This window comes from Salvelinus fontinalis, chromosome 30 (genome assembly GCF_029448725.1).
Source record: "Salvelinus fontinalis isolate EN_2023a chromosome 30, ASM2944872v1, whole genome shotgun sequence".
NCBI lineage: Eukaryota > Metazoa > Chordata > Actinopteri > Salmoniformes > Salmonidae > Salvelinus > Salvelinus fontinalis.
The window spans coordinates 21,286,382-21,303,765 of record NC_074694.1 but is presented as its reverse complement, the minus strand read 5'-3'; the positions used below and the strand labels follow the sequence as shown (position 1 = coordinate 21,303,765).

Below are 17,384 nucleotides of genomic sequence, written 5' to 3'. Positions count from 1 at the left end.
GAAGTTGACAGAATGCTAAAATTAGGTGAAATCAAACGTTTATTTTTACCAAGTTACACTTCTCAAAAGGCACCGAATTGGTGGAACGACTCAACTTCTGCCGTCTCCTGTCAGGCTGATGGGACACCACTGATCCTATTGGAAGGCTCCGACGGGAGGTCATGTGACCAGGCACCCCCAGACCTGTCATGGTCAAGCTGAGTGTGTGTGTATGTGTCGATGCGTGTCTGTTTGCGTGTGTTTGCTGCAGGGCAGATGCCATAACACAGGAATGCCAGCTGACAAACCCCCGCTGGGTTGGCAGCCTGAACTGTGGCCGGGCCATCAGCTGCCCAGGAGGAGGGCCCAAACGTGGCCCTGCATGGGGCCCCGCCCACAGAGGCCCGGTGGGAGGAATGCCCATCAGCTCTGTGGGGTGGAGACGAGAGGGCCCTTGCTCCTCCAGTAGTACAGACTAGTAGACTATACTACAGTATAGACCAGGCATGTGTGACTGGTCTTTGCAGATATGCTAGGATGTTTATTTTCACATAGAACAACACATTTTCTCTGATCTAGAAGCAGTCTTTTGACTGAAACACCAATCTTCACCCTATACCCAGAAACGCAGAGTGGAAGAGGGACATGTTAGTATGGGTTCTTACTGGTAGGGGAGAGGACGGCCAGTTTACAGCCGTGTCTGAACCCTGGGTCCACGCCCATGATGACACGGCCTCTCACAGGACACACCAACAGACGCTGGCGCAAGTTTCGCACAAACATGGCTATGGACTCCTTCTCCGCACTAACCGTCAGCTTCGTCCTGACAGACAGAGAGAGACAGGGGGTATTTAAAATACAGTACAGTAAAGTCAAATTCATTCGTGGAACACACACACACACAGAGTTCAGTACAGACCTGTAGCTTCTGCTGAGCAGTGGTAATAAGAGTCTTTTGTACGAGTCCTCCACTGCGTCTCGTAAGATCTTCATCAGCTCCTCTCTAGCGTAACCCTTGGGTCTCCATCTACAGCGGAAACCAAAAATTATATTACATTGAGTCATTTTCGGACAAAATTTATATATGGATGCACAGTATCCCTTTTGGTGTGAATCTGATGTTTTAGAGTTATTCTGTGAATCTTGTAAACCAAAAATGTAAGTTTTCACCTTTCTCTTGATCAGGAAAGGATTGGTTATATATGTGGCTTCAGTAAAATGCAGGTCCTCTCACATTCCTTGCCCTCATAGGTTACAGTACAGCTCCATGACTAAATAAAGTCTTGGTTTGAGATTTTTACACCACCATCACTTAAAACGGGATCTTTTTCAATATTATTGTTATGAATCGGATGCCTGGAGAGTTTAAAGAAACTAACAAGTTAAGCAGATATTAAAATAGAACGAAAGAAACATTTTACAAGAAAAGGATTTAACAAAATACTTATTTTTTTTTTTATGTTGGGGGAAAATGAATATCTCCTCACAAACCATTTTAAAATCACACAAAACACTCATGTATTCAATTGATACACTTTCCATGATAAGCAAGTACACCTTTAGTAGGAATTTGCCACATTGCTGGGTAGATATGCATTTATGTAAGATGTAATATATGATTTATAATACAATGTTATTCTCAAACAATAAATTCAAGAAATACAGAAATTAAATATGTTAAAAAAAATACATATATATTACCTTTTACCAGATTGAAAACAAATTCATTCATGAGAGAGAAAAAAACAGGGCCTTGGTCTATATCTCACTCAAATACATTTTCTAAAACAACAAAATGTGTCAATTTGTCTTTTCTTGTATATCAACAAATTAGAATATCATATTATGGTCTACTTCAAAACAAAATAATTGTATGTGCTGTTATGAAAATAATCTCATGTGCTGTTTCATTTACTGTGGTGTTTTCATTTAATTCACTGTGAAAAACTCCTTTTCAGGGTCAATATTGTTGTACAGTGTAATATGATGTATTTAAAAGCATGATCATATGATGTTTAAAATAATATTTTGAGAGCTCTACAGCATAAAGTATGTCGAAATATGTAAAAAAATATATTAAAAAAATATGTAAAAATAATAATAAAAAAAAACATTCTCCATTTGGGAATCTATTTGAACTATTTTGAAACAAGAACTGGAAAACTATTTATACTAACACCATAAAAAGCCACTGAGCTGTGAATGTGGAGAGGCATTTTCACATTGATGACTCTATGATCTTTACTGCATTGAATCCAACTTGTGAGCGAGGGTTCATTTCCACAAAAACATTGTCAATTATTATTGCTAAGCCATGTTATGCATAGTATTTTACAAATATTTTTTTTACACAAAGAGAAAGAAGCTAACTTTGACTTTATCTGTGGCTATATGAGCTTTAAAAGACAAAGAACAGTTATTTAATTACTGCATGGAGCTTTGAGTTACTTTCCGTGTCTGTTATAGGGAACGATGCTCTAGAAGGGGCCACTGTAGCCAACGCAGAAACATCGACTGTGTGACTATACATGAACCTGACTCCCACCTATGCCCTTCACACCTGGGGGACAGATTGCAAGCGGCCACCACTGTTTTGACACCACTGTTACAGGCTGGTACAGGGCACAGACAGAGAGAGGGAGCAGGAAAGTACAGGAGAGAAGTTCAAGGGCTCGGTGTGTCTGTCCGTGTGTGTGTCTGTCTGTGTGTGTGTGTGGGGGGGGGGGGGGGGGGACCGACCTGACGTTGACACACCACCTACAGAAGTCACTCTTCACCCTGTCAGGGATGTTGACCTTCACTGTCAGAATCTTCAGATTCTCCCCTCGGTTAATGGCCAGGGTCTGCAAGAAAAACATAACCTGTTGAGACAGGCGGCACATGGCACCACACGGCACAGACCCCCACGCCCCCCTAACCCTCACACACACTTTCCAAAAACAGCACCGAAAGCCAACCCACGCCACACTGGCACGGACACACACAGTCTGCTCACACAGTCTACACAGTAGAAAACCTCCCTGCTCTCTCCCACTAATTCCTCCATCTAGCTATAAGGAAAGGTGGCATGCTGTTAAGGAAATAGTTTTAAGTGTCTGACCTTTTCGGAGGAAAACCTTTTGAAGAGAAAGGGAAAAAATGACCCGTCAATCTGGATTCGATGCGGAAGAGCCAAGTTGACAAATGCCCCCCCCCACACATCCTACCAGCCTGCCACCAAGCAGTCACCACATCCACCCCCGCCCTCCACATCACAACAGCTAATGGCCAGATCGAGACAGAAATTAATGCTGCAAGAAATATGATGAAAATTATATTTCCTTTTTTGGCATGTTCCCCCATTGAGCTTTTGGGTTCGCTGGGTGATTTCTCATGCGATATTCATCAAATCTGAAGTTTTGCGTGCGATCGAACAAAGTCGGACAAAACATCCAACAAACTTTCATGTCCTCCCCCACATACTCTATTCCTCCTCACTGAGTGGGGTTTCTCTAAGGGACAACTCAGTGGAAAACGCCATAAAGAAAAACACACAGATGTTCGTTCTGTCAGAGAACAGGCATCTATCACAGTCCTGTCTGTGTTGGTGAATCAGTGTTCCTTAAAGAGGATGACCTGGGTGAGAATGTTGGAGGTGATGGCTGTGACAGCTACCTGAACGCTGGCCACAAGACACCCCCCTGCCACGCGTCCTCCATCGCTCTGGGCCTGACGGGACGGCTAGCTTCCTCTATCACCAAACACCATTGAAATCAACACTCCAAGCGCCACAAATGTAGATGGCAAGGAGGCATAGCATAATACCCAGTAATGTGAAAAATCCCAATCACTCCTTTATGGTTTCCTCTCCATCACACACGCCAAGAAACCCTTTCCACAACCAGGAACAATGCTAAGCCAAATTGATAGCATTTGAGTGTAGAACGCAGCCAAAACTAGACAGAAAAAAAACATTTCCCATGCTATGATGTGAACTACATCACATCTGCCTGAGATTTAAGGAGTTTGGCAGATATTAAGAGGTTGTTACCAGACAGTCTGACAAATTCAAACCTTCCAATTTTTCCTACTGCAGGACAGGCAAGTTCAGTATTTACATTATTAATATAAAGAAAAAAGACATTTCCAACATATCATGTTCTTCATAAACAATGAAATCATAATTGGAAAAATATGAGGAATGTTAGCTACATTAATGAATATTATTTTTAAGACTGAGCGATTCAGATTCAATATTTACTTTTTAAATAAGAGTAAGGAATGGTGAATGTGTTGCTCTTTGAACTGGGCGATAGGCAGAGCTCAAAGAAAACAAGATGATGTGGTGAACTTTTAACTCCTTATCTTTTCATTTTCAGAACAAACACACACAACATGGGGGTTGCGAGACACCAATGAGTGTTCTCAAGAAAAAATAAACTTGATCCCATGTTTTATAGGGAAACATTTAGATTTAAATAAATATCATATTAGTTTTGGGTTGAATAAAGACTTGTTTTCATTATTTGTATAATTGTGTTAGAATCATAAATATTCAATATAATACTGAGATTATCGCAGCCAAAAATAATTTAGGCATTGCATATATATAACACACACACACACACACACACACAGTACATTAAACATTAAGAACACATTCCTAATATTGAGATGCTCCCCCCTTTTTCCCTCAAAACATCCTCAATTGGTCAGGGCATGGACTCTACAAGGTGTCAAAAACGTTCCACAGGGATGCTGGTCCATGTTGACTCCAATGCTTCCCACAGGTGTGTCAAATTGGCTGGATGTCTTTTGGGTGGTGGATCATTCTTGAAATTGTTGAGCGTGATAAATCCAGCAGCGTTGCACAAACTGGTGGGCCTGGGACCTACTACCGTCCCCCGTTCAAAGGCACTTAAATATTGTGTCTTGCACATTCACCCGCTGAATGACACACATACACAATCCATGTCTCAAGGTTTAAAAATCCTTCTTTAACCTGTCTCCTCCCCTTCATCTACACTGATTGAAATGTATTTAACAGGTGACATCAATAAGGGATCCTAGCTTTAACCTGGTTTCACCTGGTCAGTCTATGTCATGGAAAGAGTAATGTTCATAATGTTTTGTCCACTCAGTGTCTCTCTATAAATGTTCCATACAGTATACTCAACATGTTTCACTTTAAATGTCCTACTGCATATCTCTATGTTAGTGTATTGTCTTACCCTGATGGAATAGCCTGTAATAGTGTTGGCCCTAAAACAAATGCCTTATCATCCATTGTTGATTGGCAATAAAGTCTGAATTAAAAGGAATCAAAGCTAAAGAATGAAACATACTGTGATTATTCTAAAACGAGAGAATGAAATCACATTATTCCCTTAGCCTATATTTTAACTGTGACTTGACAAAAATAATTGCCACTCAAATAAATGTGTAATCTCATAAAACAACAATGTTTTAACTGAAATAAAATAATGGGGGAAAACATTCAAATTACAAGATCCCTCTGACTAGTCTTGGACAATTTGTTTTAATGCAAAGTTTATTTTCGAAATTGTAGATAATCATTAAACCATAATTTTAAAATGGCAAATGTCCAATTTCTCTATTGTTTATAAAGGAAATCTAGCTCTCACACACACACACACACACACACACACACACACACACACACACACACACACACACACACACACACACACACACACACACACACACACACCCACACACACACACACACACACACACACACACTCACACACGTCTGGCTGCGCGTAATGCAAATAGCTGCCAGTCCAACTGCAGAGAACAGGCATGTATTTCCCCACCTGTCCATCACAGCCGGTCTATAATTGAGGAAGCAGACAAATCTAGGTCCACTACACTCCAGGCCAACCACAGACAAGAAGATTAGAAACCAGTTGGAGACGCAAATGGAATTAGAGCTGTGGATAGAAAAACAAATCCCTAATGGCATATTCCAAAGTATTAGCAAGACGTTAATAGCTATGGAGAGGCACTGTTGATGCACTTTAACTATTGCTAAAATTGAGTTTGACATTATGATGCCCTGTTGTTAGTATACATTAAACTATGGTGGGAAGATAAACTGTGGTTGTAAGTTGTAAGTAAGTATTAGGAAGTAATCAATAATGCTTAATGGACTCACAAACTATACATATAACTAAATGTGTTGTGGAACACAGAAAATGTATACAACATGTTTTGTAAGCATTTAGTAATTGAGGAAATACTTCCTAATAATTACTAAATGCTTTTAAAACATGTTATATGCATTTTCTATGTTGCACATCACATTTAGTTATATGTATAGTTTGCGAAAGAGCCAAAGTGACACCAACCATTTCCGTTCTGAACATGGCACAGAAAGCCAAGGTACAGCCCATTTCTAGGATCAATACATGAAACGGTGAAATCTAAAACTGGACTCGACGGGCTAACCCTGACCATCTGAGAAAAATAGTGCAACGCCAGCTACATCTTAGTTTAATAGCAACAGTGCAACTAAGCAAGAAGCACTGAATAATGGATTATCACCTATTTCCTTGACTTTTCCAAATGTCTGTCCTAAGAGAGCAGAGGGAGGAGGATCATGTTGCTGTGTAGTCAGTGTTGTGGTGCAGGCAAGAACCTGTGATTGACCCTCCCTGGCAGGGAGGAAAGGGACAGCTGGAGGTCCTGGGTGTGAGGCGGCGTGAGGCGGACGCTAAACAATCAATCAGGCCAGCTGGTCACCTGACACCAGCCCTGTCACAACGCATCGGTCACCCCCGGCAACACACCGGTCACAACGCAGGGCCGCAGCACTGCTGACCGTACCCACTTCACCTCTCCACCGTCACGCCTGTCAATCACAGGGAGGACCAGGCACGCACAAGGTAGACAGTCACACCTACTCTACAATGTGGTGTGTGTGTGTGTGTGTGTGTATTAATACATCATTGTGATAGTGTTTCTTTGAGTATTCAGTCAGGTCTTAAATACCTGTGTAAACTGATGGAATTGATACTGACGGTTAAATGCAGATTTCCCTTTTTACTTATTTTCGTTCCGCTGCACCTGCACTCATTAAAAGTAATTATACAGTTTGTTTCTGCACTTCAAGAGAGTTAAAATGTTCGACAAATTGAATCTGATATTGGCTAATACATTACAAACGGCATACAACTTGAACTGCCATTTGACAATCTGTAAGGATTGTTGTGTACTGTGTAGTAGGTTACGTGTAGGCTAACAGTAATTCCCCGCAAAAAGACCATGTCTAAAAGTCCAGAGGAAATATTAACTCAGTGGTCTTTAGAAATATCAACTCCACTGACTCAGATTAGAGAAATCCTTGTCTAAATACCTTCACAGTACAGATGAAGAATAGAGTTATCACAAATATATATTGATGATTAATCATACTTTTAGTGCCCATGCTTATAAACTATTTGGGAAAAAAAGTGATGTTTCAACAGAAATGCATTTTTAAAACCCCTTAAAACAACACCATTTAGAATCAACTAATTCTATAACTAAGTGTTCAGTTTAAAGTGTTATCTCCAGGAGCTCCTGTACCCAGCTGCATAAATACATACTGACCACAACTTAACACCCTTAATACACTGCCTGCCTGACTGACCGCCTGCCTGACTGCGGCTAGCCTAATGTGCTAAATTAAACAGCGAGTACTGTATGTGCGTACACATGCCTCCTGTCACAACACATACAACAACCTTTCCCCTTTAAACATGACGCCAAGAAAAGGTTCATTTTTGCCGGAATCCAACAGCTAGCAGGTCACTGCTGGAGAAATTAACACTCAGTGACAATTCTGCGTCACAAAATTAACAATGTCGCTCGCAGAGTGGGCTGCTCTCGACTAGAACGCACAAGCGCCTAAATGGAAAGGCCAACACCATGACTGCAGCTATGCACCACTCATCCGCAGCTGCCACTCACTCATTCACTCTCCATCTCTCTACCTCCTTCCCTCGCTCTCTCCCTTTTGCCTCTCAGGGCAGTGAGCTGCTGTCACGGCGGAGGAACGCCTGTCAATCTCAGGCCCTAATCCAATGGCACATCGGCGGGGGACATGTCACATATGTTAAGAGGAGCAGAGAGGGAATGACTGGGGGGACACAGACCGGGGCGAGAGGAAAGGAGGAGGGCAGGGTGCGCCCGTGACAGACCCACTGTGACATGTGGCCCCGGACCAACTCTGAGTAACCAAGCTGCCACAGGAAAAGGTGGGGGGCAGGTTGAGTGGGACGGGGGGATGGCTAACCTCGCCTGACGTGACTAGCATTCAGAAGTGGCACGCAGGGAGGGGGCCGAGGGAAATACCAAGCACTGCCACAGAGTTAAACTCACAGTGATCTTACAATATTACTCAAAGATCCCTCATTTTTACATAAACAGTTTGGGGCTCAGTGGACAAAGAGACGTAAACATAAAATGCTATGTACACATTTCATACCATAGTCCAAACAGTTGACTATTAGCACATTGAATACTATGTGGTTCTACTAATGTATAATAGGCATCAAGACAGGTGTTCACCAGTGTTAGATACTGAATGTGGTTTAGTGTGTAATGGATGGAAATAATACATCTTGTCATTGAAGACATTGACCTGAATGCATGATTAGAGCTAGAGTTAATGAAATGACAAAGCCATTTCCCTGCTACTGGCTGAGGGGTCTGTCTGGGAGTCACCTGGTGGTGTTGAATACGCTGCACGTTGCAGGTGAAGTCACAGTACAGGTGGAACTTGTCAATGTCTTTGGGCTTCCCCTGGTGACCCTCTTTCTGCTGCTCCTTCAGGGCTGTCTTAGACACAGCCGACTGGAGCATCACCATGCTGTTATCACATCTGAGAGAGAGACAGACAGAGAGACCGAAAGACAGAGACCGAAAGAGAGAGGAGACACACAGAGAAAGAGAGGAGACAGAGAGAGAGAGAGACACAGACACACAGAAAGAGAGACAGACACCGAGAGACAAAAAGAGAGAGAGAGACACAGAGAGAGAGAGAGAGAGAGAGAGAGAGAGAGAGAGAGAGAGAGAGAGAGAGAGAGAGAGATAACCATAACACTGTAAGTAACGTTCAAAAGAGGTTTGAAATATCTATGCACACACACAGATGGCAAGAAGTGTCACAGAGTACTTATTTATGCTTTCCACCAGCTAGATCACAGGTTTAGCTGAGACAATGATTGGAGACGGGGAACAGATGGAGTGGGGAACACAGTTCTGTACATAGTGTGGAAGGCAAAGAGGGAGAGAAGGAGAAAGTTCTTACAGCGATCTTATATGGGTCAGGGTCTCTCCGTCTTTGGCAATCATATCAGCCAAAATCTGCTCCACTCCGGTCGACACCTCCTCCACAGTGGACAAACCTGTGGGGCAGACACATGCAGAAATGATGTATATATAATTCACATTAGGATATGAACACAGTAATAAACTAGTTGTAGCACAAACACTATTGTATCAGTGGGACAGCATATTGGGAGATTTGAGCAGTAAAATGTTATTCTACAGAAACTAACATCAATACGTCCCCTGTACAGTATGTAAAAGATTTGACTGTGTTACTCAAAGCAAACCCGGCGTCCAAATATCGACATCGTTATGTGCTGAATTCTGAGAGCGCATGTCCAGCATTATAGGTCTAATGGAAATGTATTTTCATCTGCATATGAAAGCAATGGCATTATACTGAATTACCATACATTCAATTTCACTGGAAGTGCAATCAACCGTATCTTACGGAGGGGGGTTGGGAGAAATTACATCTAGCCAAAGCATCCCCATTGTGGTCCCCTTTCATAGACCTTCGCTGCCCTCTTGTGACCAATTCTTTAAAATCATGGTAACTGATAATGGCAAAGAACTGGAGTTGCTGCAGACTAGCCCAGCGGGCTAATATGAGGTGTGAGACACAGAGCTAGAGTTGCAAAATTCTTTCCCCAAATGTCCTGGTTTTCCTGAAATCCTGATTGGAAGATTCCTACAATTATAAGTAAATAAGCAGGAAATTCGGGAATCTTCCAACAGGGAATTCAGTACCATTGGCAGTCTAACTTCAGTGTCAGTAGATTTGAGTGGCTTTAGTGTGTGGGTGATAATGTGTGTACCTTCAGTCCCAGGTTTGACCCAGGCTCTCAGGTCCAGAGTGTGAGGGCTCTGTAGCAGGGCCTGGGCAGCAGACTCCAGTCCCAGCTGCTTGGCACGACGGGCCTTGCTCAGCTTGCTGCCTTTCTTGTAGGGTGCATACTGCAGGGGTACAAGCACACATCAGAGAGTGGATATTCCATCAGGCAGTGAGTCAGTCATCACATGGTCCAGTTCAGGTTCAGATCACATACATGTACCATCCAGTTCTGGTCAAGTAGACCTAGAGTTGAAAAACTCCCTGTAATTTATCAAAGTTGAAATTTTCTGAAATGTTGGAAATTAATAGGTAATTTTGGTAAACTATGGAAAAATATTAAAGTTCATGGGTTATATTTAGGATAATGCTTTACAGCTAAATAAACCAAATCAAATATGAAAACTCCCCAAAATCCTTGAAAGTTTCCAGAATTCCAGTAGTTTACTGGTAAATAAAAATAAAAAACTACCGGTAACATTCCATCCCTTTGCAACCCTAAGTAGACTGCTCTCACTCACCACGTGGTCCAGTTCATCAGCGGTCCTGCAGTTCCTCAGAGCCTGTTCCAGCTCAGCAGTCAGGACTCCCTCCTTCTTAAGAGTCTGACTGATAGTCTGCGTCTTCTTCGCCAGTGCACTAGAGAGATCACAGGATCACACAGATGAAAACATGCATGGACACACACACACACACACACAAAAATACAGAAACACACACACACACAGAAAAACAGATAAAATATGCAAAAAAAATATATTGGCAACTATAATAATACCTAACTTGTCTGATTGGCGCCAAATGTAAAAGTATACATCTTTTCAAATTCCTTATATAAAGCAAACCAGGCCGCACCATTTTCTTGTGTTTTTAATTTACGGACAGCCAGGGACATGCTCTGACCATCATTTACAAACAAAGCATGTGTTTAGTGAGTCCACCATATCAGAGGTCGTAGGGATGACCAGGGATGTTCTCCTGATAAGTGTGTGAATTACACAATTTTCCTGTTCTGCTTAGCATTCAAAATGTAATGAGTACTTTTGGGTGTCAAGGAAAATGTATGGAGTAAAAAGTACAATATTTTATTTTGGAATGTAGTGAAGTAAAAGTAGTCAACATTATAAATATTAAAGTACAGATACCCAAAAAAACAACTTAGGGTAGTGCTTTCAAGTATTTTTACTTAAATACTTTACACCACTCGCTACTATGAAATATTTGTTTGATTATCTTAAGTTACTTATGGTGAAGTCAAATAAACAAGTCAAATACTATTTTCTATTCCAGTCTAATAAACTGGTATAGCACCCCACTAATAAGTTCCTCACTAGATCTCCTCCAGCACCAGCTGCACGTCCCTCACGGCGTCTGCGTCCATGTGGTTGATCATCTCTTTCCTGTAGCGGACTATAAAGGGAATGGTGTTCTCCTCTCTGAAGAGCTTGGAAATGTTCAAACACACCCACTGCTCCACCCCTGTCCTCTCAGACAGCAACTGACAACACACAGAGGAGAATGCTTCATCACAGTGGAATCAAAGTACCATGTCAATAATACTACATTAATGAGGAAACATACATTGATAACAATGGTCAACTATTTTGCAGAGGATTTTAAGGTGCCATTCAGTCAGACCAGCTATTTACATATTTGGTGGTTTGGCACAACAGTATAGCAACTGTTCAGTTTATTTAGGTTAGAGCTGAAAATGATGGTTTATTGTTGAATTACTCAAAGGACTTACTTGAATAAGGTCCCAGTTCATGCTCAGGTCTTCTCCAAAGGCTCTTCCTGAGGTGGGCAGTCTGGTGGGCCTGCCCTGAGGGGCACTGCTGGTCTTCTGTCTCTTCAGAGAAGGCTCATCAAACGTGAAGTCCTCCTCAGGCTCTTCCTTCTTCACCCCATAAGACTGATGGCTGGAGGAGGGCCCCTCGGACCACCCGCCCCCTGCACTGGACATGTTGTCGTTGCAGGATCCATCAGGCACAATGAAAGACAGTCTCTGAAAGACATCCAGTGGAGGAGTATATAAACACTTACCTGATATAACAAGTGGTGAAGTCAGTCAGTGAGGTGTCTACCATTATGTACAGCCAAATGTGTAGTAATTTCATAGAAATCATGTTGAGCAGTTCGTATTACACTGTACCACTAAGTCCCTATACCACTGCAATAACAAAAATCACTCAACTCCATTAATGCAACGCAATTACAAAGCAAGTAATGTCTAACCAAATGAACACAATATTGTTACTAGGATAATAAAAGCTTACTAAACAGGTGGAGAGTTTACATGACTCTTACCTCCTCCTTGACCCTGGCTGACTGCTGTGACTCCGCTGCATCACAGATGGAGTTAGTCTGATTGGCTCCTCCAGCCTCTTCCTCTAATAGAGCTTGCTGCTTCTTAACTCCTTTTGTTGCTCTGGGAGCTTTAGGGGGTTTGGGTTCTTTAGGGGGTTTGGGTTCTTTAGGGGGTTTGGGTTCTTTAGGTGCTCTGGGAGCTTTAGGGGGTTTGGGTTCTTTAGGGGCTCTGGGAGCTCGGGGCTTCCTCTCCACTGGTTTGCGTGGGGCTTTGGGTTTGGACTCCTTGGGCTCTTTAGGTTTAGCCTGCCTCTTCACCGCTGGTTTCTTCTCGCTTGGCTGAGCTTTCTGCTGCCTCTTGGGGGCCTTGGATTCTGGCTGCCATTCTTCAATCTCATCTTCACTCGCTGACTGAGTGTGAGGACTACTAAGGGAACAGAGGCTTGTGTTATGGAAAACTGATCAAAAGGGAAACTGTGAATATAGAAGCTTTAGAATACACACGCAACAACACAATTTTTATCAAATGAATTCCATACACGATTCCTGACTTAAGTTAAAACTCACAGTTCATCGGAATCTCCATCTGTTGTCTTTTCCGTGTAGACTTTAACTGTGCGAGTTCGCCGTTGCATCTGGTGAGAGATATAATCAACATTTAATTTTTAACCATTACCAAACCCACTCTTACTGTCAAATCAAACAAAGGTGTAATAGCCTAAGCCAACACTATCAATAATGCTGTGTCATATACAGTACCAGTCAAAAGTTGACACACCTACTCATTCAAGGGTTCTATATTTATTACTATTATCTACATTGTAGAATAACATTGAAGACATCAAAACTATGAAATAACACATATGGAATCATGTAGCAAAAAAAAGAGAAGTGTTAATCAAAATATATTTTAGATTTTTCAAAGTAGCCACCCTTTGCCTTGATGACAGCTTTGCACACTCTTGGCAATCTCTCAACCAGCTTCACCTGGAATTATTTTCCAACATTCTTGAATGAGTTCCCACATATAATGAGCACTTGTTGGCTGTTTTTACTTCACTCTGCGGTCCAACTCATCCCAAAACATCTCAATTGGGATGAGGTCGGGTGATTGTGGAGCCCAGGTCATCTGATGCAGCACTCCATCACTCTCCTTCTTGGTCAAATAGCCCTTACACAGCCTTGAGGTGTGTTGGGTCATTGTCCTGCTGAAAAACAAATGATAGTCCCACTAAGCCCAAACCAGATGGGATGGCGTATCGCTGCAGAATGCTGTGGTAGCCATGCTGGTTAAGTGTGCCTTGAATTCTAAATAAATCACAGACAGTGTCACCAGCAAAGCACCCCCACACCATCACACCTCCATGCTTCACGGTGGGAACCACACATGCGGAGATCATCCGTTCATCTACTTTGCGTCTCACAAAGACACGGCGGTTGGAACCAGAAATCTCAGATTTCCACCAGTCTAATCTCCATAGCTCGTGTTTCTAGGTCCAAGCAAGTCTCTTCTTATTATTGGTGTCCTTTATTAGTGGTTTCTTTGCAGCAATTTGACCATGAAGGTCTGATTCATGCAGTCTCCTTTGAACAGTCGATGTTGAGATGTGTCTGTTACTTGAACTCTGAGAAGCATTTATTTGGGCTGCAAATTCTGAGGCTGGTAACTCCAATGAACTTATCCTCTGCAGCAGAGGTAACTCTGGGTCTTCCAGTCCTGTGGCGATCCTCATGAGAGCCAGTTTCATCATAGCGCGTGATGGCTTTTGTGACAGCACTTGAAGAAACGTTAAAAGTTCTTTACATTTCTTTCCGGATTGACTGACCTTCAAGTCTTAAAGTAACGATGGACTGCCGTTTCTCTTTGGTTATTTGAGCTGTTCTTGCCATAATATGGACTTTGTCTTTTACCAAATAGGGCTATTTTCTGTATACCACCCCTATCTTGTCACAACACAACTGATTGGCTCAAACGCATTAAGGAAAGACATTCCCCCAAATTAACTTTTTACAAGGCACACCTGTAATTGAAATGCATTCCAGGTGGCTACCTCATGAAGCTGGTTGAAAGAATACCAAGCATGTGCAAAGCTGTCATCAAGGCAAAGGGTGGCTACATTGAAGAATCTCAAATATATTTTGATTTGTTTAACACTTTTTTGGTTACTACATGATTCCATGTGTGTTATTTCATAGTTTTGATGTCTTCACTATTATTCTACAATGTAGAAAATAGTCAAATAAAGAAAACCCCTTAGATGAGTAGGTGTGTTCACACTTTTGACTGGGACTGTATGTAGGCTAATACACATTTAACCAGATTTTCTAAATAGCCTCTACGCCTGCCCTTGGCCTACAATAACCTCGGTAAAAGGACCAATGAAACCAATATTAAAGTGAACTTAATCCAAAATCTGAATTTGGCCTGGGAAACTGCCTACTGAGATGGCTGTATTTAATAAGTAGTACCCACACACTCTACCCATCAGCTCTTACAGGACACTGGTAGAGGCAGGTAGAAATACCTGACCACTCAAAACAACGCACGCGTCCGCGACTCATAGTACGTTAGAACTCCGAGAAACGGAAACAAACCAGAACAAAATACACAGTAAGCACTCGAAAACAAAATACATGTACAAACTGTAGGAACATAATAAATTTGAGTTACACAGATAACTGGGGAACTTGGTAGCAATATGGGCAGCAATGGTCAGTATGTATACTATACAACATAACACCACATACTAGGGCTACTTATTTTCAGGAGAGTATATTGATGTATACTGATTACGTATTACGGAAACCAATTTCCGTTTAAGTACCAAACTGCAAACGGAACGGGGAGGGACCTACCTGATTTTGTCCCATATAAACTCTCGTTTTCGTTTTACTTTTGGAGTGAATGATATCTTTTGCAAAACGTTTTGCAACAAAATCGGCGTAATGATTACACCCCAGTTCGAAGAGGGTAGTTCCAAGCTAACGTTAGTACGCCATACCCCCCTATGCACTAACCATACACCTTGCCTAACCATTGTTAACTTCAATGAGGGTTAGGGACGTCCCACTGATCTCTGATAGCACGACCGTTAAGATGGAAATGGAACGCTCCTTGTCCCTCGTGGAAAAGGTTCGTCAGGTCTCTAAGTGTAATAGCTATGATTATAACAGTATTGGTTGCAGAGGCCTGCAGTTAAATAACTAGTAGTTAAATAAGTTGCTCTTCGCGGCAAAATACCCCTGGCCCAATATCTGCTACGGCCGGGTAGCTTCGCCCCGCAACTATCCATTTAAATTACAATTTGTATTAACTTAAGCTAACGGCCGGGTAGCATCATTCATTCAAATCTGGCGCGAGTGTCACCAGAGTCATTTGTCTCCCTGGGTGTAGCTAGCTAGGCCTATAGCTACATTATGAAAACATTGGTTAGTGTTGCATTGACGATGGAAAGATGTTTAGGAGTTTGTTAAACAACAGTACAACAAGCTACTCACGTTGAGAGTATTTTTCAATTGAAAGGGCTGTATTGCTTAGATGCTATGCTACAAAACATCTGGCAAACGATACTTCCGCCAACACGTCCAACACGTGACGTGTTAGGGCTCATCCAATCATAGTTTAGGATCACTTCCGTCAATCTATTTGTACGGAGGGACACTAAGTCATATCAACTCTTTACAATATACTACTTATTAAACGCTGTATTATAGTAACTAACACTGTACCGAAATGTACTTCAGTGTATTTGTACTCAAAACGAGAAAAACACCATATGTTGAAAATGGTGTAGTCTATTCTGAATCACATTTAAAGGGCCAGAGTCACTTACATTGAAGGGCAACTGAGATTTTGGCAATTATTACAAAGAATATTACTTTGAGCTACACTAAAATGCATAATGCAAAATATCTCATGAGAAAAGGCAACATTTTTAGGCACCTATTTAAGCGCATTTTGAAAAATCCTTACTATATTGACCCTATTGCCTTTATTTGCAACAGGCTACATCTGGATTAAGTGTTTGATTTATGGAAGAGTGGGGTAAATTGAGCCAAAGGGTTAGTTGAGCAACCCCTTGTTTCTAGGAAACCATACACAAAATTAATCATGTGTAGGTGTGTCCACCTATTAGATCATGAGTAGGTGTGTCCAAACTTTTGACTGGTACTGTATATTTTTTATGACATGAATGAATTACATTTTATTTTTGCGTCAAATCGCCAGTTGGCAACCCATCCCTTATGGGATTAATTGACACAAACAAACATTACAATAATTAACTGTGATAATTCAGTGATATTTCTTCTGGTGTTGTCTGCAATGTGTCATTCATATGAAATCAAGTTAGTGTATTTTTATTGTTACAGAGCTGATATCATCATGCCCCGTGTATACAAACGTAAAGCAAGCATGGGGTCTAGCCTCCCTTGATGTTTTTGAGAAAGCAGCAAGGGAATAATTCAATTTTAGCAGCAGCAAGGGATGAAAAAATTGACTGAATGACAAAAATAGACTGAGAAAAATAAAACAAACATGTACAGTACCTGTGCTAAAGAGAGACTATGGTAGAATAGCAAAGGCACACAAGGTCTTATCTGATGACATGGTGCCTGAGCTTGCTAAACATATCAGGAATCTAGTGGACCAGTTTCATGGGCTTAGTAGCTTCAAATATAGATAACTTGCCTACTGGCACATCGAAACAAGATCCCTGTGCCAGACAACTGGTCAAGAAATGGAACGGTAAGTAATATTGAACAGAGAGATCTATATCTAAATGTATGCATACACTTAAAATATACAATATACTGTACGATACCTCCATTCCATGAAATAAACTTTGACCTACCAGTGCTATCACCCACTGTTACAGGACACCATCATCCACTTACCCCAAGGCGGCTCAACTTACCTCATACTCGGGGTAAGTTGTGCCAAGAGACCACT

At 41.7% G+C, this 17,384-nt stretch overlaps 1 protein-coding gene across 2 annotated transcripts in view; it reads right to left on the bottom strand.

Annotated features, from left to right (window-relative positions):
• srbd1 (S1 RNA binding domain 1) overlaps positions 1–16,031 on the bottom strand; it is a 95,983-nt gene extending 79,952 nt beyond the window's left edge. Inside the window, exons 1-12 of one of the 2 annotated variants that reach the window (XM_055889999.1) lie at positions 15,932–16,031; positions 13,001–13,068; positions 12,434–12,860; positions 11,874–12,131; positions 11,458–11,624; positions 10,648–10,765; positions 10,113–10,251; positions 9,275–9,371; positions 8,689–8,845; positions 2,719–2,822; positions 899–1,006; positions 645–802 (exon numbers count right to left, since the gene is read on the bottom strand). In XM_055889999.1, coding sequence (XP_055745974.1) covers positions 645–802; positions 899–1,006; positions 2,719–2,822; positions 8,689–8,845; positions 9,275–9,371; positions 10,113–10,251; positions 10,648–10,765; positions 11,458–11,624; positions 11,874–12,131; positions 12,434–12,860; positions 13,001–13,068 — 1,801 coding nt within the window. In that variant the 5' untranslated portion in view covers positions 15,932–16,031. The remainder of the gene's footprint in view (positions 1–644; positions 803–898; positions 1,007–2,718; positions 2,823–8,688; positions 8,846–9,274; positions 9,372–10,112; positions 10,252–10,647; positions 10,766–11,457; positions 11,625–11,873; positions 12,132–12,433; positions 12,861–13,000; positions 13,069–15,931) is intronic. The other variant, XM_055890000.1, reaches the window with a different exon arrangement.
• Positions 16,032–17,384: the final 1,353 nt, after the last annotated feature.